We start from the raw sequence: 21,253 nt of genomic DNA, 5'->3' as shown, positions 1-21,253 counted from the left end.
CCTTTCAAAAAAAAATTTATGATTTATAATTTTTAAATATTGCTCTGTTAGAAATGGACAAGAGACATTGGGGCTGTAGTTTGGTAGTCTCTCGTACATGTAGCATGCAATTACTTAATATATTGCATTGTTTACCAATGCATGATGTCCCAAATTGAATTGTTGTCACTGTTTTAGTGCAGACATTGTTTTTGGGTGGTAGTTTATTTGACCTTTGTTCAGACAGTTTATGAAAGCTTCTAAGAAATCTTGACTTTGGTCAAGAATTCCAGGGAATTGCTAGTTTGAACAACTTTAAGCATAGTACCAAGTAGTGCTGACCTAAATAAATGCACCAACCTCCACCTTAGTGATGTTAACTCAATGTATTTTCACCGTGGAAGAAAATAGCACAATAAGGTGGGAGTAAAATGTTGCAAATTTATCCTATTAATGTTTGCTTAAGAAAACATGATGTTGATTCAAGAAATCATTTGGATTTGTAGAACTATAGTGACAAAGTGGGTGTGTTGTCTGCTTGTTTTTGAACTCTCCACCTATGTTCTGCTTTAATTTGTTAAATATTCTTCAATCAAGTTTATAGTTTTGAATTGTGTAATTGTGATGCAGAAATCAATTTTAATTTTGGCTCCCTGCCTACTGAGATCTTCAGCATAGTTTATTAGATTTTGCAGATGAGTGAAAACAACCCTGGGGAAATGTTACCACTTTGTTTAGATTTTAAGTAATTGGATTATCTCATACCCTGGTATAGGAAGGAAATAAATGACCAGTGAGCTTCCAAGATATTATGATCAGTAAAATGGTATCCAGTGTCCATTTAAAAACAAATTAAGTGGTAATCATCAACTGTGCATATTATTTGGATAAAATAGCTACAATAATCAGTTTGAAAATGTATCCAAAGGCAAACTAGTCTGTCGTCCTTTTGGGCTGTTTCAATATAGATTTTTTTTTACTCAAGTTCAAGAATGGAAGATTTAATCTCAATACCTTGGGTTGGGACCAGAATTTTCCAGCCACAAGAATGGAAGAAATTTAAAATTGCTCTGTTCTTGAAGTAAAATAAAACAACAGAAAATATTAAGACTTGGATCCCACTGAATCCCAAAACAATACATGGGCAACACCATATGAGCAGTTATGACAAGCCAGTTCCACAGGTTGAAGAACAGCAATTAAATAATGTTACGTAGCTATTAGTGATTAGAATTAAATTTTTGTGGTCGATCATGCATTCATTTTGAAGATCTGGATTATACTGTGGTGATGGCTTAGGGTGCATAATCAGTCTTTTTCCCAGGATCCAAAATGTGAAGGCATAGGTTTAAGGCAAGGGGGAAAGATTTAAAGGGGACCTGAGCGGCAAGTTTTTCCACATAAGGTGGTATGTGAAACAAGCTGCCAGAGGAGTTGAAGGCAGGTGCAGTTACAACGTTTAAAAGCCATTTGGACAGGTGTATGGATAGGAAAGGTTTGGAGCAATTATGGGCAAAATGTGCAGGTAAGTGGGATTAGTGTTGATAGGCAATTTGGTCAGCGTGGATGAGTTGGGCCAAAGCGCCAGTTTCTGTGCTGTACGATTCTCTGAATCTATGAATGTTTATGTGGGGTTAACTATTTTCTGTTGAAAAAGGAACATTATAAAATCTTATTTACAAGATTATACAACCTTGAGCATCTGAGCAGCTACTTTGTAATGTAATACGCAAAAATGTCTTTTTTTTTCAATGTACTGTGACATTTTTATACAAGATAGTTGCAGAAGGAACGTTTTTGTATGGCCTTGCTCCTTGATCTCTGGTTCTCTTTAATTTAATGTGACACCTTTTTGAAGAAATCCTGTCCTATAATGTTTGCATTCAGAGTTCACAACTACCAATGTTACTGTCAAATGAAATGGGTAATCTTTTAATAGCTTCAATGTTTTCATGCAGTATAAATTAGTTTGTAAGGAGTTATCTACCACTTAATAAATCCTGAAATACTGAAAATTATCTAAAGTGAGCATGATTTTGGCAAATTTCTAAAATACTTGTTTGAAGACTGTCATCTCACTTTTTCAGTAAGTTGGCACACTCATGGTATAAATTGTGTGGAGTAACTTCCTATGCGTATTATTTTATCCACAATGCCAGTAAATTTTACCTGATGTTTTAAATGTTCCATAAGTCCTGCTTCTTTGACCTTAATGTATATTTATGATGATATTTTAATATTTTCTCCTTTGTCAGCCTTGGATCAGTGGTGTACCCATCTGAGTCAGAAGATTGTGCGTTAAGTCCCACCACAGAAATGGAAGTACCTAATCCAGACTTGACCAACACCACTAAAAACAAAATGAAATAAAATATTGTTAGAGTGTTTGAAATATTCAAGTCAGCTGTAGCATCTTTGGAGGGAAACAAAGTTAATGGAACATACTATTGCCATTCATAAGAACCAGGTTCTCCATTGATACTGTGCCTGACATGCTGAGTGTTTTCAACACTTTGTTTTTGATCCTCTAAAACACATTATCTGGTAATTTATCTTTGCTGTTAATGGGGCCTTGTTCTGCTTGCCAATGTTGCGAAGGTATTCTCTTCAAAGTAATTGACTCTGAAACTGCTTTGGGACATCCTAAAAATGTGAATAAACACTATATAAAAGCTTACTACTTGACCTTCTCTTCCTATCCCATCTGCTAACCAATGTCTTTTCTGAATTTTTAAAGACTGACTTTAATCCTTCCTTGGAACTCGTGCTTTTTTTTAAACAATCTGCCTAATGTAATTAATGACATTTTGGCTGAGCTAAGCAGCCAATGGTTACAACATTGTTTAATAAAAATTGGCAAAGCTTCTATAGTTTTGGCTTTGTATTTAGCTTTTATACAAAATGGTGAAGCTTACTATCAAAGAAAATGAGCTACCAAATGAGCAATTACCAGGAGTCTTAATTGTTCAGCTCTTTATATTGTATTGCACAGTAGAAATATTTGTTTCCCCTTTTTCGTTAAATGGTGTCTTGTATAAATTAAAACAAGTGGCACTTTTGCATGTGAGGATTTAGTACCCTGGACATTAAGTGGGGTATGAGAAAACAATCTTAATAGCAAGTTTGAATAACTACTTTATTATTATTAATGCTGTTCCTAATAGTGTGTATTTTAACTGATCCAGATGCTTTTTGCCAATTAGAATACTGTTTGCCAATAGTCAGAGTCCTGTTGTTTTTGTTAACAGGGGCTGCTGGATGGATGTATGGGAGCTGATGTCACAGGAATGTAGGGATGAAGTAGTATTAATAGACTCCAGTTGTCTTTTGGAAACGCTAGAAACTTATCTACGAAAACACAGGTTTGTAGTCAACTAAAGATGCTGTGTGATGTTGGTGCAGAATTAATTATTGAAACTAATTCCATGTTAATAGTGTTGTAAGGTCTTGATATTTACTTCACATTGATAATAACGTCTTGAATTTGTGATAGTTCATCAGTTTTTTCTTCTGTTGCAGGTTTGCACAGATTGCAAAAATAAAGTGCTGCGAGCCTACAACATTCTCATTGGGGAATTGGATTGCAGCAAAGAAAAAGGCTACTGTGCAGCTCTGTATGAGGGACTTCGTTGCTGTCCCCATGAACGACATATCCACGTATGCTGTGAGACTGACTTCATTGCACATCTATTGGGCCGTGCCGAGCCAGAGTTCGCAGGAGGGTATGAGTATGTAATTGCTAGAGTGGGCTATCTAGCGCTTTTGGTTGCTTTTTTAAAATCTATTTTCTCTAGGCATGGTGCAAGTGTGAAATTGTGCTGAATTCACTGATTATTCTTAAGACTATAGCAAAAATTAACGAAAGCTTTACTGTGTTTGCAGCAACTTCAATGCAATTTGATCTTGATCTGAAACAGAATTTAGGGTGCTCTGCTGAATTGTCACATCTGCACTTAAGGCATGGGAGCAGGTTGTCTCTTCTAATGATCCAAGGGAAATGGGCTGGCATTTGGAGAGTAGTGTAAATGCCTCTTTACACTACCCTCCAAATGCTAGCCCATTTCCTTTTGTGGGATAGATTGTTATCACATTGCAGGTCTGGTTAAGGTGATGGCTGACTGAGAAATTTGGGTAAAACTTAATGTTGCTAAAGTTTTGATGGGTTAACAACTTGAATTTTTACCTGGGAGATCTGAAGGTGAGTAGCTAAAGAAAATGGACCCCAATATGAACATAATTGAGCAGCACTTCAAAGTTTTAGAAATTTGTGGATTTTTGTGGTATTGAGTAGATTAAAGTTGGATAGGGCTTTTAAAGAAAATAATTTTTATTAGTGTAGATTGGTCAGCAGCTACATGAAAGTAGTTAAAACATTGGGGTAGATCGTTTGTAGCTCTTAAAATTGCTGGCTGCCTCTGCTGTGCTGTCGTTCCTGGCCTGGTCTTCTGCTAGAAGTTTGGCTCCTAACTTTTTCAAGAGTGGCTGAGTGTATGATTTGGGGCTATCTCAGCATAGGCAACCCACTTATAGGATAGCTGCTCATTAGACTTGTGAGCTGTCAAAGCTCTGTGGGCACTTAAATAGCTTTGATATGCACAAATATTCAATAACTTAAATTTTGCATTTAAAACAGGCATTCACACACTCAATTTAAACAATGAAAATCACAAAATAAAACTTGCCTTCAGCAGCCAATTTCTCTTATTGATTTGAATGGAGGCTGCTGTGTTTGCTACAGGATGAAACTGGCCTCAACCTTGAAAGATCACACTGTCCTTTTGGACTCTGTGACGTCCACTGGTGTAGCTGGTGACAACGCTGCAGAAAAGATGCTGACACTGGCTTAGGAAAATGAGAATACTGGAAGCCAGCACTTGTGCGGGGATGCCTGAGGAAATCCTGTTACAAGTGCTTGCTTTGCAGAAGATCTGCCTTTTTAATTTCAGTTGTGTTTAATGCCCTGGTATTAAAACCCACTTTTTTTTCCTTAACAATTTTAATCATATGTACATTCCTGCCTTTTAGTCTAACTTGAAAATACTATCCCAAAAGAGCAGAGCATCTGACATACAAGAAGAAATTCTGGAATTGGCTGGGAAGTAGAATGACTCCCATTAGATTATCCCCAAAAAATAGGTCCAGTGCAAATCTAGGCCTTTGAGTTGGTTTTGCACCAGATCTTTATTCACTGATACCCAGCCCATTTCATGTGAATCCTCAGATGAATCTAATTAGTAATTTGCTTTTGATATGCTTGCATAACCATAATAGTGAGGTTCCTGTACAGTGAGCTGCTCCAGCAATCCAAGTTTTATCCTGAACTTTGCTATTTTTGTGGAATTTGACCATTCTCCTTGTGACCACACTCATTTTCTCCCATTTCCCAAAAATGTGCTAGTTACTAGGTTACTTGGCTACTGCTATTTACTTTTGTGGGTGGATGATGAGAATTAGGAGATGTTGATGGCTGTGCAAGTGGGTGTAACTTACACGGGAAATGAGGGATTGCTTGAAAACTGGCATGGACGTAATGAACCAGATGGCTTCCTATGTCATAAGGAAATACAGTATTTCAGGCTATGTAGATCAGTGTACAATTCAGATGTCTGTGTTCAAGCATAGTTACTCTTAAAATAATTGCACTTTTCCTATCCTTAGGAAAAACTGTTGTTATCACTGTGTAGTTTGGAATGGCCTTATGAAATAGTCTAACCAATATTTTTGCTTCTAGACGGAGGGAGAGGCATGCAAAAACTATAGATATTGCACAAGAAGAAGTTCTTACATGTCTTGGTATTCATCTATATGAACGTCTGCACAGAATTTGGCAGAAGTTGAGAGCTGAAGAACAGACGTGGCAGATGCTCTTCTACCTTGGTATTGACGCATTGCGAAAAAGTTTTGAGGTATGAAATTTAAATTGTTAATGGAAAATGTGGTTAGGCAATTTATAAATGTAAAACATTCAGCCCTATTAAATAACAATTAAAATTAAAATTTTTTCCACATTCAGCTTGTCACTCTCCATTTTCTTTTTTGGAACATTGTTGAATGGCTTAAGGTGAATTGGAATTACTGGCAGTTTTGAGGAGATCAAATGAATATTAGGCATTACCTTTTAAGATATCTATTGGTCACATGTACATCAAAACACACAGTGAAATGCATCTTTTGTGTAGAGTGTTCTGGGGGCAGCCCGCAAATGTCGCCACTCTTCCAGCGCCAACATAGCATCTCCACAACTTCCTAACCCGTATGTCTTTGGAATGTGGGAGGAAACCGGAGCACCCAGAGGAAACCCACGCAGACACGGGGAGAATGTACAAACTCCTTACAGTGGTTGGAATTGAACCTGGGTCACTGGCATTCTGCTACAAATAGAACATGTCATCTTGAATCGCTCTTATTAGTTGTCTATGGAGTAGTAGCAGCAGCAAAGGCACAAATGTCAGGTTTTTCTCCAACATGCTGTTCCTATACCCATGCTATAATATTAGTCTGGGTAGGAAAAATATAGGAACATTTCTGATGGTATTGATTTTGGGTACATTTAAGGTGAGTAGAAAGTAACTTGGTATCAAATTAGTTTTGATATCCATACATTAATTCTTGCCTTTATGATGATGTCTATTCCTTCTGGAAGACCTGCATTTCTGAAGTAATTTCTAAAACATTATAGTTTATAATTTTAGATGTCATGATCATTTGTTATTCTCTGCTATCTTTTCTGTGTAACCAGAATTCATTTGCACACTGATTGTAGAAGCAACATTGCAATTGAAGTTGATTCACTTCTACCCCTGTGCACTTTGAGCAAAATAGTAATTGTAATCGGTCTGCCTTCTGTGGTTTGGCTGGTTGTACATAGAAGGACCAATAACAAAACATAGTTTTAAGATCTGGAATGGTGGTCATGGTTTGTCCCAGTTAGTCCCAATTCTTCTATATTAAATTTCTTCCATCTTAAAATTTTAAGAATTTTATGAAACACTTGAAGTAACAGCACAGCTAGGTGTGCAAAATCATGTTTCAAATTTAGCTAAATATTTATTTAAAAATTACTCTGCAGATGGCAATTGAGAAAGTGCAAGGTATTAGTCGACTGGAACAACTATGTGAGGAGCTCTCGGAAGAGGAGAGAGTTCGAGAGCTTAAACAAGAAAAGAAGCGTCAAAAGAGGAAGAACAGGCGTAAAAACAAATGTGCCTGTGAAATATCTACTCCACTTCAAAGTCCAGGAGAAATTAAAGCCCAAGATGAGGTAGGTAGAATATTAACTTTCTAATTATTTTAAAATTGATCCACGAGCTGTTGTGCACAATACTCTGCAGGTAGCAAGCCACAGCTAGTGAAATTTTAACCTATTCATTGACAAAAGCATGTGTTCTGGAAATTCAGCCATTGAAGCCATTAACTCTGGTGTTTGATTCAGTAATAGAATTTATTAGCCAATGGGGAGCAGATTTCCCAATTTCCAAGTCTCCCAGAAATTTTTCCTTGTGATCATTAGTGTTTTTGTTTGCCTAAGGTAATCTTTAATTGCACATTTTTTTTTCCCCCCATTCCCAACTGGCAGTGGTGAAATTGATTTATGTACGTGGAATTGTTAACCAAATTCTCCCTCTTCCTACTGGAATGCATTACAGGCCAACAAATTTTCCAGCAATTATCCAGAGACTGACACAGGGACAGAATGCAAAACTAATTAGCAAAAATAATGTCCCTGTTGTTCCATCTTCAGATGATGATAGCCGCAAGGCCTGTTGCACTTGTCTTGTTGGGGGTTGCCTGTTCACTATAATCTCAAGACTTAAGTGATAGGATTGTAATGCACAGAATTGTTTTGAAATTATGACAAAGTAAACAGGCCTTGCTGCTCAAATGCTCTATATTTGTACTCCAGGCAAATGGTGATCCTAATTTGATTGTGTGTAACCATGTCACTTAACTGTTGATTTTTGCTTCCTGTTTCAAACAATAAAATTGCTAGCATATTCCAGTTTTGCACCTCTTAAGTTTCTTCAAATTATAACTTCCCTTAACCTTTTGTCTGTGGAAATGACTGGAAACAGTCTATTTCTGTTGCCCTGCCTTATTACCCTGAAATTTTAAACATATCAGCATAGATTGGATAATTTTGTAAATAAGAACATGTATTCCAATTCTCATTATCATACAATATGGAAACTGACCCCTCAGCTCACTGAGTCCATGCCAACCATCGAGCATTCAAATCTGTAGGAGGAACTCAATGGGTCGAGCAGTATCAGGTGCTATTCGACCCACTGAGTTCATCTAGCAAATTCTGTTCCAGATTCTAGTACTTGCAGTCCCTTGTCTCCAAGCACTCAAATCTTATTCATATTTGTCAATGCAAACTACATCCTAATAAATTTGTATTGTATCCCACATTGCCTCATTCTCAATAAAATGCCCCAGTTTAGTCTTGTGATTCACTTTCAGTGTTGTATATTATTACTTTATTTTCTGTGCATCTATAAAACCCAGTAGATTTTTGAAGGCTCACTTACCATGAAACTGAGGTTTTGAGCTTGAATTCACTTTGAATTCTATTGGCCCTTTTTGTCCAGTACTTTGTATTAAGTTCCTGTGTCTTCTCCTTTTGGATTTGCTTACAAATTTGGGAATCATTTCCTCTTAACATATCCTAATTATAGTGTACACAGTAACATCTTCCTTGAACAGGACATTGAGAGGCTGTGCTATCCACTTCCAGCTGCTGAAAGTGCCTTTGTGCTACCTTTGTCCTAATTCATACTTAAAAATCTTACTGTCTTTTGTATGATACCATGTTGAAGATTTTTGAGAATCTTTGTGCACCACATCCAATGTATTGGCTTAATTTCTGTAGCTGTCACCAGCTCTAAACTCTTGGGTTCCTTCCTAAAGTCCCTGTTGTTAAATTTTTTCTCTCCAATCATCAGTAATCTTTAAAGATTCCATATGTACTGTACAGCAGACGTTGAACTTGCAGACTGTGATTACGTAGATTATATGTCTGCTCTCCAATCTACTGAGGCATCTACTCTTGATGGAGTGATGATAAATGTTCTGGTGCAAATTTCTTTTTAATTGGATTCTATATGTAATGTCTTTCCAGACGGTGTCTGAATCCATAGAAAGTAGCTGTAAAGACTGCGGCAGCATGGAAGATCCCAATGGTAGAGTTGAAGTAATTGTTACAAATGAAAGTACCTCGTGCACGTGCCCTGGCAGTGAAAATCTACTTGGATCACCTAAAACAAAGAAAGGTAGAAACACCATTGCTCGTAATGATTGTAGTTCTGAGAAAAAGCTTCATGGTATAAAATTCATCCATAGTGATAGATTTGATGCTCTGTGTCTGGGAGATTACAGCTATGTACAGGTGACCCCCATGTTATGGTCATTCAGGTTACAGAAATTCATTCTTATGGAACTCACAAATCACTACCCAAAAATTTGATTTATTTGAGAAATAAAGTTAACTCTCTTGGAATTTATGTGGGGAGAAAAATAAATAAAATGCAAAAGAAACATTTTCAGTTTTTATTTTTAGTAGCTCATTACTATGAGGCAATAAGACTTGAATATAACATCACTGTCGATTGGGTTGGCAGTTACAGCTGAATTCCTCCTTTGCTACACCTTCAGTCTGAGCACATGAATAGACATCTTGGAGTGCACTCTGCAGTACTCTTCACGTGAGGCATTTTCTCTGATGCGTTGCATTGCGGGGAGCCGCAGTAGCTGTGGCCAGATTGTTAAAGTAATCCCTTGGCCTTTACTCCACTTTCACTAAGTCACTGTGCTTAACTCTATCTCTTTTCCCCCTGCCCCCCACCCTCTGAATTACACTTACACCACCTTTCTCCTATGAACCCTTATCCTCCAATCTCATCCATTTCCCTGATATCCCTAATTCATAAACCCTTTTCTAATCCATGCTGCATCAGAGAAAATGCATCACTGATGAAGAGCACAGTAGCGTTGCTCTGAGACGTCACTTCAAGTGTCCTTTGACTAGAGAGGACATGGCAAAGGAGGAACTGGGTTGTGACTACCAACCCAATTGCTGTCATATTTAAATCTGATTGCCCCACAGTATTGAGTGACTGAAGATTAAAAGTTGACAAAATTTGTTTCATTTGCTTGAGCCTTGTCCGTCCCCCAAGTCGAATGTTGGCCCCAGCTGTTAAATAATGGTGGCAGGCCACTGTAAGATGCTTTAATCTGAGGGAAAATTGTCCTATAGAAGTGCACGTCTGCTTATAATATGGGAAGCGGGTTTGCGTTACAGAAGATTGAGATACAGACTGTTTTCTTGGAATACAACTGCTCTGTAACAGGATGGCCTGTACCTCTTTGGGATTTTGTTTGCTTAAGTTGTCATTTAGGGCAGAGGCCTTGAAATATGCTGGTAACGTTTATTGTTTTTTTTCTATGTATTAAATAGTACCCTTACCTGAGGCAATATCTTAGACTACTGCAATTACTATGAATTCTTTTGAGTCTCAAGGTAACTGAAGAAAATTGGGTTATCTGCACTTGTGTTACCTACTTTAGTGATGGTATTTGCGAAGAGTGATTATGATGATCATTATTCCCTGTTCTCTAATGCTGTGACATCTTAGTGGATGTTAATATTGGCAAGCAGGACCTTCTGCTCTGATATAGTAACTGTAAGTGGTTCTGTAACCTGCAGTCTTCTAACTTTTTCAGTTGCTTCTAAGCTGACAGGATTGATATTACATTGTCTGGTTGTAGGGCTTTTCCTTATTCCCTCATTTGAGGATGACATGCTTTCTCTCCAGTTCTGAGCTGGTTGAAGTGTCCTGGTTGGGATCTGCAAACTATGTCCCAGATAGTGTATGATTTAGTGGATTGTTTGGAGTTTTCAGCAATCCATCTGCTGTTTGTGCAGGTTTCCATGTTCTCTTGTATGTACTCGAGGTGCTGAGTACCTTTTTGAGTGCTTGTAGGCCAAGGATTCCCATTTATCTTGAAGATGTTTTTGGAAGACTTTGAGGTCTATCATAGAAAGAAACTTTCTAAATGACATGGGGGTCAGGGAACCAAGGATGTTCTCGGAAGGTAGTGCTTATTTTGAGAGTCTGGTGTTAGGTCTGCTGATGTGGCCAGCCAATACAGAACTAGTTCGGCATGATTTAGATCTTCAATATTGGGGATGCTGACTTAGAAGTGGATGTTGATTCCAGTTTGACTATGCTGTTGATAAATTTGGTGTATTTTGAGATCAGTGTTGGTATACTTAAGTATTGCATTTGAGGTGCTTACTTGTAGGTTGTCCATATCTCAATTGTAATCATTGCTGCTTGATATAGAATCATAAAAACATGCCCTTTTTGATCCACTGCATCCATGCTGACTGGTGTCCATTTGCATCACATTTGCTTGCATTAGGCCTGTATCCCTCTCCTTTCCTAAACAAGTGTCTGTCCAAATGTCTTTTAAATGTTGTAATTGTATCTGCCTCCTCCACCACCTCTGGCAGCTGTTCCAGATATTTGCCTTTGCATCAGATCTGCTGAGCTTGGGCCTGGTTTGACGCCTTGCTCTTCAAACAACACTTTGCCTCCTGTCATTGATGTCTGCCATTGAATAAAACATGGTTCCTGAGGTATGGAAAACAATCCATGTTTTCCAGGCTTGCTTATTATGACACGTGGTCACCATTTGGTTCTTTTCCTCCTTGTCTGCTTCTGGCAGAGCAGTCTTGTTTCCCTCATTTCCCTATAGCCATGCAGCTTGATCTTTCTCACATTGTCATCAATCTTCCTTTTGATTCTTGGCACTTAATTACACTAAGAAATGTATAGTAGTTAATCTATCAGCACACTGTGTGTGTGTGTGTCTGTGTGTATGGGAGAAAATCAGACCACCTGGTGGAAAGCTCACATGGTCACTGGAGAAGATTTTCCATAAATATCAGTTGAAGGCTGTTCAGAGGTCATAAAAAGCCACCCATAATGGTGCTGCTCACCATTTTTCTTGGATCTGTTGCATGCTGAAGATCATGCCCATTGCAAACCTGGATGGTATGTATGTATGCATGCATGGCAAAAATCGAGGCACTGTAATTATGAACAGCTTCAAAAAAAGGAGCTTTTGGATCTCCCTACTGACAGCCACAAGGATCGTCATTGCTTACTTTCTCCTCAACTGCCTCCTCTCTACAGCAGTCATCTACCAAAGGTGCCATACCCTGCACTACTGTTTAAAAATCTTAGCCATATCCTTGAGCCAAAGCTATCACATTTAACACTTGTGTATTGACTTTTTCAAATTGGTATAACTAATTAACTGAAAAGTGAAAACTTGGAATTACCATCAACTCAGGATATAGTTATGATAAGTAGTTATCCTAAATTACTACTGCCAATACTAAACTGCCAAATGAAACATTTTGACATACAATTTAAAAATTGCATATTAAAAGGTACATTCAAGTTTCTTGTGTATTTCCCCATTCAGGTTTGTCTCCACATTGTAATGGCAGTGATTGTGGTTACTCATCAAGCATGGAGGGTAGTGAGACTGGTTCCCGAGAAGGATCAGATGTAGCTTGCACTGAAGGTATCTGCAATCATGACGAAACAGGTGAGTTTCTGAGAATATTCTTAAATTACCTTGAATATTGTTAAAATGAAAAGATGAAATTTATGGGCATGGTATTTTAGAAATTAAATTGCATGATTTAAACTAGTTGTTAAATTTCAGAGTTAACAGGTGGAAATTGTACATGTGTTGAGCACTTTGTAGTATTTCTGAAATAATTGTGCTACACGTATTATAAAGCTGAATGAAATTTGGTCTGAACGCTTTAAAATGTGCATACTTTGAGCCTTTTCTGAGATGGCACAAAGGTGTGTTCCGTATGTTGCCAACCTAATTTTTTTGAGATTGATTGAAAATCAAGGATATAATTAACATGTTTGCATTCTTGTCAGGAGATGACACTTGTGTACATCACTGTGTGGAGGATAAAGAGGAAGATGGTGTGGACAGTTGTGTGGAATGCTGGGCTAATGTTGCTGAAGAGAACACAAAAGGCAAAAACAAGAAAAAGAAGAAGAAAGGCAAAGGTGTAAAATGTGATGTAAGTGTTTTTGGATTTTTTGGTAATTTCTTCAGTGTGTGTATGTGTGTCCAAAGAAAGCATGTACCTCAAGTAATGGGACCACCACAATTGGGTTTCAGTACAATCAACACAGTCAGCAAACTTGTAATATCGGCTCCAGTTACTTTCAAGTGTGTGCAGTTTGTATATATAGGTACAAAAGTTAGTTATTCCAGCATTATTGTGTATTATATATACTTATATTTCATTACAACAAAGATGTATGTCCTCTGGAACTGATGAAAGATTTACAAGGATATTACTAGGATTGGAAAAACTGTAGTTGAAGAAAAGTTGGATGGGCTGAGATTGTTTGGAATAAGAGATGATGAGGGGCATACTGTGAGGTACAATAAACTCAAGGGATCAGGATACCATAAATGGAAAGGACCTATTTCTATTAATCAAGGTCAAAAAACAGACGTAGATTTACAATGTTTTTTTTTTTGTAGCCAATTAGTGGTGGAGGTCCAGATCTCACTGCCTTTCAAGGGAGGTAGAGGCAGAACTTGGCTCTTTTTACTGACGTGGACATCACAGGCTTTACAGTCTTATGTGTCATAAAAATTTAGAATCATAGAAAGCCTATGAGATTTACCAAGTTATGTTCTCCCTAATGTACCAAAGCTTTCTTACTTTGGGTACTGATTGACTGTATGTTTAAAGCCCATTGTGTTCCACGGTTTTGTCATCCTAGCCTCTGATTTGAGACTGACATTTTCATTGAGAACTGGAATCTAGTTACTTTGTATTGAATTTGTCTTTATTTAATTAGCCTCAGATTTTCTATTTTTGGTGAAAATTCCAAATTTTCAGCATTTTTAAAACTTAATTTTGTTCTGTTTATTCTTTATAGAGTGAAAATTCTGGCGAGTGTAACATAGACCTAAGCACACAAGAGAACTTGGGTAATGCTTTTCATAATGAGTTCCACCATGATAAAACCAAAGAGAGTTGCAACTCATTAGAGAAAGGTGGTCAACAGCCAGTATGGGTAACACAGATTCTGTCAGAAAATCATTTTTCACAGTCTTCACAAATTCCAACACCCTGTCTGCCAGACTGGGGAAGAGGCACGAAAACCTTAAAGGAATTACTTGTGAGTATGAAACTTAATTCACGTTGTTTAAATATAATGTGTGATGTTTTATTTGTGTTGAAATGTAATTTAAATGATGAAAAACAATTCAACTTGTCTGTTAAGCTTTGTGAAATTTGACTTCTATGGCAAACTTTGTCAGTTGTTTAATACTGCATAAATATGGGACTATATACACGTCCAATGTTTTTCTTTGTAAAATCACATTATTGGTGTTAAGTAATACAAAGTTTCCTTAATTGAGAATATAACCCTAAAATTTAAATTATTTGAAATAAAATAATATGGCAGATTTATTTCTAGTAAATCATCTATAAGTTCTTTAGAGCTTTGCATCAAAAATGGTTCACTCTTCATTGAGAGGTGCCACGGGGCAGCTTGTCAAAATGTAGGCTGGGATTATAAATCTGAAACTGGAGGTGGAGCCTGGGAAGAAAGGAACTATTGGCTGACAATCAACAAGCCAAAGTCTCTTTTGATGCATACAGTTTAAATTTAATAAAAACCCTATTTGCAGAGGAAGTTTCTGAATGGTTCAAGCAACTCTGATCCCTGCAGGCCACCTAAGTCCTTATGCTCCTGGTGTTTTTGTATCTTAGAAATTTTGCTTTCTATCCCACTGACTTGAGGAACAGCATATGTGCATTAGATTATTGTGACTGGCAGGAAACTTGATGGCTATATTTCTGTTAGGTTACTACTTTCTGTTGCAAAAGGTTGCAGAGCTTTGTAGTGCAGTTCAAAGTGTCTTCTTAAGGTGCTGCAGAGCAGACTGCATGAAGTGCTCAAAGCTCATGGTGCATCAGCAATTGAAGTGGATGGATTTGTTCTGCAATGAATCCTGCAGCTTGGCCAGCAAGGGCCACTGCATATGAGTATTTTTCATGTTAAAAGTTGAAAACTTGAACTAAACATTTGTCGCTTCTAACAGATAATCACATTTTTATATCTGTAGTTTTAGTAGCAAGGCAGTTTTATAGCTGCAAATACAGAATCTTACTTCATAGTCCAGTCTGCAGTCTGGCTTATATGGACTTCAGACACACAGTAACATTGTTGACTCTGAAATGGTTGATCAAGACACTCAGTTGAGTGACATTTGAGTTGTTACCCATCGTGGATAATTATATGTGGCTGCTATAATCAAGTATAATACAACAAAATGGATCATTTTGTGTTGACCTGGGTATTCAGTACAGCTCCAACAAAGCTGCAGCCAGTCCTCTTGATCAAGCTTCCGAACGTCCTCGTCTATTTGCCTAGTGCAGACGTTCAAGAAATGTATTTATTTATTTATTAGTCGCACATACATCGAAACACAGTGAAATGCATCTTTTTGCGTTACTGAGAATGTGCTGGGGGCAGCCCACAAGTGTCGCCACTCTTCCGGCGCCAGCATAGTGTGCCCACGGCTCCTGGCCTGTATGTCTTTGGAATGTGGGAGGAGGCTGGAGCACCCAGAGGAGGCCCCACGCAGACACGGGGAGAATGTACAGGCTCCTTGCAGACAGCGACGGGAATTGAACCCGGGTCGCTGGCGCTGTAATAGCGTTACACTAACCACTACACTACTGTGTCTGTCATTGTGCTAAGTAGAGTAGAGCCATGGCAGAATTGTATTAAACCACAATCTTTAAGACTGGAGGGCATAGGTTTAAGGTGAGGAGTAAGGTTTTAAGGGGAGCTGAGGAAGATTTTTTCACCCAGAGGGTGGTTACAATCTGGAACACACTGCTAGAGCAGGAGGTGGAGGCAGAGACTCTCGTAACATTTTAGAAGTATCTGGATAAGCACTTGAATTGTTGAGGCACTGAAGACTGCAGACCAAGTTCTGGTAAACAGGATTAGCATAGAAAGGATGATGGCCAGCAGGGACATGGTGGGCTGAAGGGCGTGTTTCCATGATGTAGTACTCTGTGACTATGCTCATAGCTTGATAGAGGTGTACAAGATGATAAGAGGCATAGATCGAGTGGACAGTCAGACTTTTTCCCAGTGCAACAATGGCTAACATGAGGGGACATAATTTTAAGGTAATTGGAGGAAGATATAAGGGGGATGTCGGGGGTAAGTTTTTTTACACAGAGTGGTGGGTGCGTGGAACGCACTGCCGGCAAAGGTTGTGGGGGCAGATACATTAGGGACATTTAAGAGACTCTCAGATAGACACATGAATGATAGAAAAATAGGGGGCTATGTGGGAGGGAGGGGTTAGATAGATCTTAGAGCAGGATAAAATGTCAGCACAACATTGTGGGCCAAAGGGCCTGTACTGTGCTGTAGTGTTCTATGTCTTAATATCATGTCTCATCGCTAACCTTGTTGAATGACTCCACTAACTGTTTCAAATTGTTACTGATGTTAAAGCTGTGTTCTAATTAAGTACTGAAGTCCTTGCATTGTTAATCACCGTTGTAATTTGCTGATTTATTTTTTCCAGGAAGAATCTGAATGTACTTCGGAGGAAGAGATTTTCATTACCCAAGATGAAATACAGGCATTTATGACAAATAACCAGTCTTTCTACATCAATCGAGAACAATACCGTCAGCACTTAAAAGAGAGATTTAACAAGTACTGTCGCTCTAATGACTACAGTATCTGCAATGGTTGGCTGACAACAGCTGGTGTAAACTAGCAAGGAGGTTGAACCAAAAGCCACCCTTTTCTACACAAACACACTCAATGACCACTGCGCCTTCTCTCTCAATCTTAAGAAATTTAGATTTTTGTTTCTGTTACATAATTTTACCTTGAATAGTTGGTGGTGTGGTTTATTTTTATTTTTCTTTCTACACTCTCCCAGGCTGGTGGTGGGGAGCATATTTTTGCTCATCTGCTTTCTCAGAGCTTGTGCAGTATTCGGCCAGATGTCTGCAAAAGCTTACTTATACTTTTGATGCCTCTCCTCTCTCCCACTCAATGTTTCACTTTACTGTGAGAATTATACAAATGTCTAGTGATGAGAGATGTTCTACCAATAAATGTGTACAGAGAAAAATGAAACTTCTGATTTAAGGTTTTACAATAGACATCCATTTAAAATGATGTTTGGATGTAATATGTACAAGCGCAATGTGCAGAATTTACAAATAAAGAATATTTATTAATGTGCATATCCATGTCATGTTTATTTAATCGAGTTATTTAAATCTGGTTAAATATATAAGTGCCCCATTGTAGTGAAAATCTTCCTGAAAGGAAAGTATTTAAAATATTTAGTAATTTCATCTCTTGCATCTATTTACTGCTTTGAATGTGAAACAATTCCATAGGATGATACAAAATGAGAATATAATCGAGATTTTTTTTCTGCAATCAAAATTGCTTCTGTATAGTGCAAATTTAATTTGCCTGTAGCTCAGCTAGTTAATTTAACGTTGCATCTCCAGCTATAAATTAACATGGATTTATTTAATTACGGTACTTGAGGTGGTTTCTTGCGCTTTTGTGTTGATTTTTAATATTCAATAGGAATTTTAATTCTTCACCTTTTCAACATCCCCTACAAACTTATGTTAAGCCAGCTATAGATTTGTCTGAATTTGTGTCCTTTCTACACAAATTGTACACATTACAAAATAGCAAGCATATGTGCTTCAGGCATTTTTTTACAGCAAGCACAAAAACTAAACTCTCAATGGTTGATGATTTTGTTTTTAATTGAAGTAGTCAATTGTTCGAAGTAAATTAGCATATAGATGAAACATTTTAGAATTTTGTTGTTTTATTCTGTAGTAAAACCTGGATGGATTAATCAAACAAATCTTCTGAAATAGATTAATTGCTCCAGGTTGTATATTTTCACAATAGATCAGTATTTATATTTTTTTCCCTTGGATGGCTCCCTCTTCACCCGCCTCCCTCTCTCTCACACGCACACACCTAGATTGTTACTATAGTCAATGCCTTGGCTACGGGGCTAGATTTTGGCTTAGTGCACAATATTTCAGTTGGGATCAATATCAATGGATGATGTTCGAGAATAGAAACACTGCTATGACTGATAGTCCTCCACTGCACTCACAGATACCAGTTTCTAATGGACTTGGGTTGTTGCACAAACTCAAAACTCTTGCACATATTCTAACAGAAGTGAAGGACAGGATTTATAATTCAGTGTCCTTTCGGGTATGTTTAACCCAAGATTGTTCTGCATTCATTTTGCTTAAAACAGTGCTATTTGCAGAGATGTGAACTATGATTGATGGCACCAACTCTTAATTTATCACATTGCTATTTCCACAATGTTGCTTTGTAAAAAAAATCAGCTGTGACAATTAGTCGCCTCAAATATTGACTGATGTGTAATTTTTTTAAATGATGAAAGCAAATTTGTCCTCGACCAGTGAAGATTAAATCTGCACTGTAATATTGGGATCCATAGCCTGACGCAGTTCATCAAGGGTGTTGGAGTTGATTTTCACATCTTCTCAAGAAACCTCCCTGGGGTATGTAAACCAGTTTGCATAGGAGTTGATGTTTAGCATGCTGAATTATTTTGAGTTGAGCAGTGTGGAATTTATTGGCTTAGCAGTAAAAATAAAAGCTCTCAACACTAAATCTGAGATAAAAATTGCTGAAAATATTTCAAGGCTGTCCCTTGGTAACAAAAGGGTTTCGTTTTACAGATGTCCAGAAGTTGGAAAATACACAAAAATCACTATGGTAAACCATACCTCCACAGCATTGTAATGAATGGCATCAAAAGCATATAGGACTGATTTTTTTTTAAAAAAAAACAATTACTAGAAGTGCAGGGAAGAAGCTAGTTCTGCCATTCATAGGAACTAAAGTGTGTACGTATGTCAGACTTCAGAATTTCATAATATGGGAGCTTGTTCATATGTAGGGGTGCCCATAAATTGGGCATTCGTAGCCCAGTGATAGCCTGTAGGTCAGGCCGGGTAAATGGTTAATGTTTTAGATCGACCTTTCTTCAGATCAGTTATTGATCTAAACATTAACTGATGTCTCAACAGACCTGCATATTTCCAGCATTTTTTTTCTAGTTTTTGGTAGTGTAACTGCTAATGCACAATTATGATGTAAACTTCTACATTAATTTGCTCTTTTACGTAGTAATCAATAGTCATGATAAATGTTTAACTTACTTTCTTTTGCATATTGAAAAAGTGTTATTTGGGGTTAACTTACAGAAGTTAATCAGATTGCAATAATTCAATGCTTGATTAAATTTAGTTCACTCAGTTTTGATATAAAGTGGCCCAATTAATTGGGGATTAGATTCTGTAAATACTTGGATAGCTGACAAACTGTTTTGAATACACTGGGTAATCTCAAAAGTGAAGACCCTGGGTTCTGGGAAGAATATATATTCTTAAATATTTCAAACCATGCACTGAAATCCAATGTGTTTTTCATATATTATACTTCATAATTTTTCTTAATCTGGCAGTATTGTGAAATTATTTTGAAATCCAAGAGATTTCAAATTAAAAAGCATCTTTATGCAAATATTTTGTGCACAATACATTAATATTAATTTGACAACTTTCCTCATTAGGACAGCTAAATCAGTTTCTATTACTGTTCTCTTGTGGATCAGCCACCAGGAAATGCATGAATTGCAAATTTTGGTTTGTTCTTGCCTGTTTGACATCTACAAATGTTATTGCATTTGTTTCTTTGGATTCTGGATTTGGCTCTGTGTTAAGGTAACATGCAGCCACTTTGTTCGATATGATCTTTGGGTCCTTGCAGCTCAAAGGAGGTTGTAACAGACTGAACTTAAAACAAGTGAATCTCAGAATAGTTTAGTGGTTGAGGTGCTTACCACCAGGTATGCCATCCTAAACTGGGCTCATTTCTAAACCACACATAGATCCACATTATTAGAATCATAGAACACTACAGCACAGAAAACAGGCCATTTGGCCCTTCTAGTCTGTGCCGAAACTTTATTCCACTAGTCCCATTCACCTGCACCCAGTCCGTAACCCTCCAGACCTCTCCTGTCCATGTATCTATCCAATTTATTCTTAACTTGAGTGAGCCCGCATTTACCACATCAGATTAAACTTATATGACAGACCCACCTGCCTCTCGTGCCTTTTGTCCCTTGTTCTCTACTGCTTGCCAGTTGAAACTAAGTATCAGTTTACTTAGTAAAGCCCCTAGGCAATATTAATTCCATTCACATGATGCTCCCACAATGCTGCTGCTCTGGACTCTGCAGAAAATGCTGATCTCCCACATGGTCTCAACTGTTCTAGATCCTATTTAACTCTTCTGTGTGACAATCTCGATTTATGATGATCTTTCTCCACCCCCCCCCCCCCCCACCATTTCTCATTACATCTCTTCCCCTTTCTACTGTAACCCTATGCAGGGTCTTGACCCCAAAATGTTGACTATCCCTTTGCCTCCACGGATGTTGCTTGACCTCCTTGCAGTTCCTCCTTGCCTTCTCCATTCTTGTCTGTCATTTGCCAATCTTGCACCCCTTTCTGTCAATCCTTGATTGTTCTTGGAACATGAGCCAGTCAGCCTCTGACAGCAGACAGTAATGAAATGCAATGATGGGAAGGGAAAACTGCTGAAGTAGGAAATTTCCTGAAATGCTGGAATAGCAACTCTGGAATATGCACCATTTCTGGAGATGATTCTAGTAATCTTGGGGGAGGGGGTGGAATTGAGAATCTTTTAAATGAAAAGTAGAATGACTGCAGAATGTTAAGGCACATTGCAATGTCTTGTTCCAAATGGATGAAACTTAAAGGGGTCCAATTTCATAACCCATGAGCTACCTCCAATGTTATCCAAGTATAAATAATAAATTTATTTTGGACTTTTGTAATACTGCTTTTATACTGGAATAAATGTGTTAAGAGAATTAGGTGAATAAAGTCCAATGAAGTACATCGCAGAAAATGCATTTATTTAAGTAGATGCTGTTCAATGTGTTTTTGCACTGAGTGAAGTTGATTCTGCACTGATAGTGGAGGTGAGAATTTGGCTGGCTGGAGAAATATCCCAGTGAATAGAACATCGAAGGTTTGGAAATGGGACCA

General features: G+C 37.7%; 1 protein-coding gene across 2 annotated transcripts in view; it reads left to right on the top strand.

Annotated features, from left to right (window-relative positions):
• Positions 1-17,335, top strand: part of ggnbp2 (gametogenetin binding protein 2) — a 45,087-nt gene extending 27,752 nt beyond the window's left edge. The window contains exons 5-13 of one of the 2 annotated variants that reach the window (XM_052035790.1): positions 3,228-3,345; positions 3,502-3,701; positions 5,711-5,885; positions 7,049-7,240; positions 9,101-9,251; positions 12,475-12,600; positions 12,951-13,099; positions 13,977-14,219; positions 16,660-17,335. In XM_052035790.1, coding sequence (XP_051891750.1) covers positions 3,228-3,345; positions 3,502-3,701; positions 5,711-5,885; positions 7,049-7,240; positions 9,101-9,251; positions 12,475-12,600; positions 12,951-13,099; positions 13,977-14,219; positions 16,660-16,857 — 1,552 coding nt within the window. In that variant the 3' untranslated portion in view covers positions 16,858-17,335. Of the gene's footprint in view, positions 1-3,227; positions 3,346-3,501; positions 3,708-5,710; positions 5,886-7,048; positions 7,241-9,100; positions 9,252-12,474; positions 12,601-12,950; positions 13,100-13,976; positions 14,220-16,659 lie in introns of both variants that reach the window. The other variant, XM_052035789.1, reaches the window with a different exon arrangement.
• Positions 17,336-21,253: the final 3,918 nt, after the last annotated feature.

Source organism: Pristis pectinata, chromosome 21 (genome assembly GCF_009764475.1).
Source record: "Pristis pectinata isolate sPriPec2 chromosome 21, sPriPec2.1.pri, whole genome shotgun sequence".
NCBI lineage: Eukaryota > Metazoa > Chordata > Chondrichthyes > Rhinopristiformes > Pristidae > Pristis > Pristis pectinata.
The sequence above is the reverse complement of the archived record's forward strand: the minus strand, read 5'-3'. Positions and strand labels throughout refer to the sequence as shown.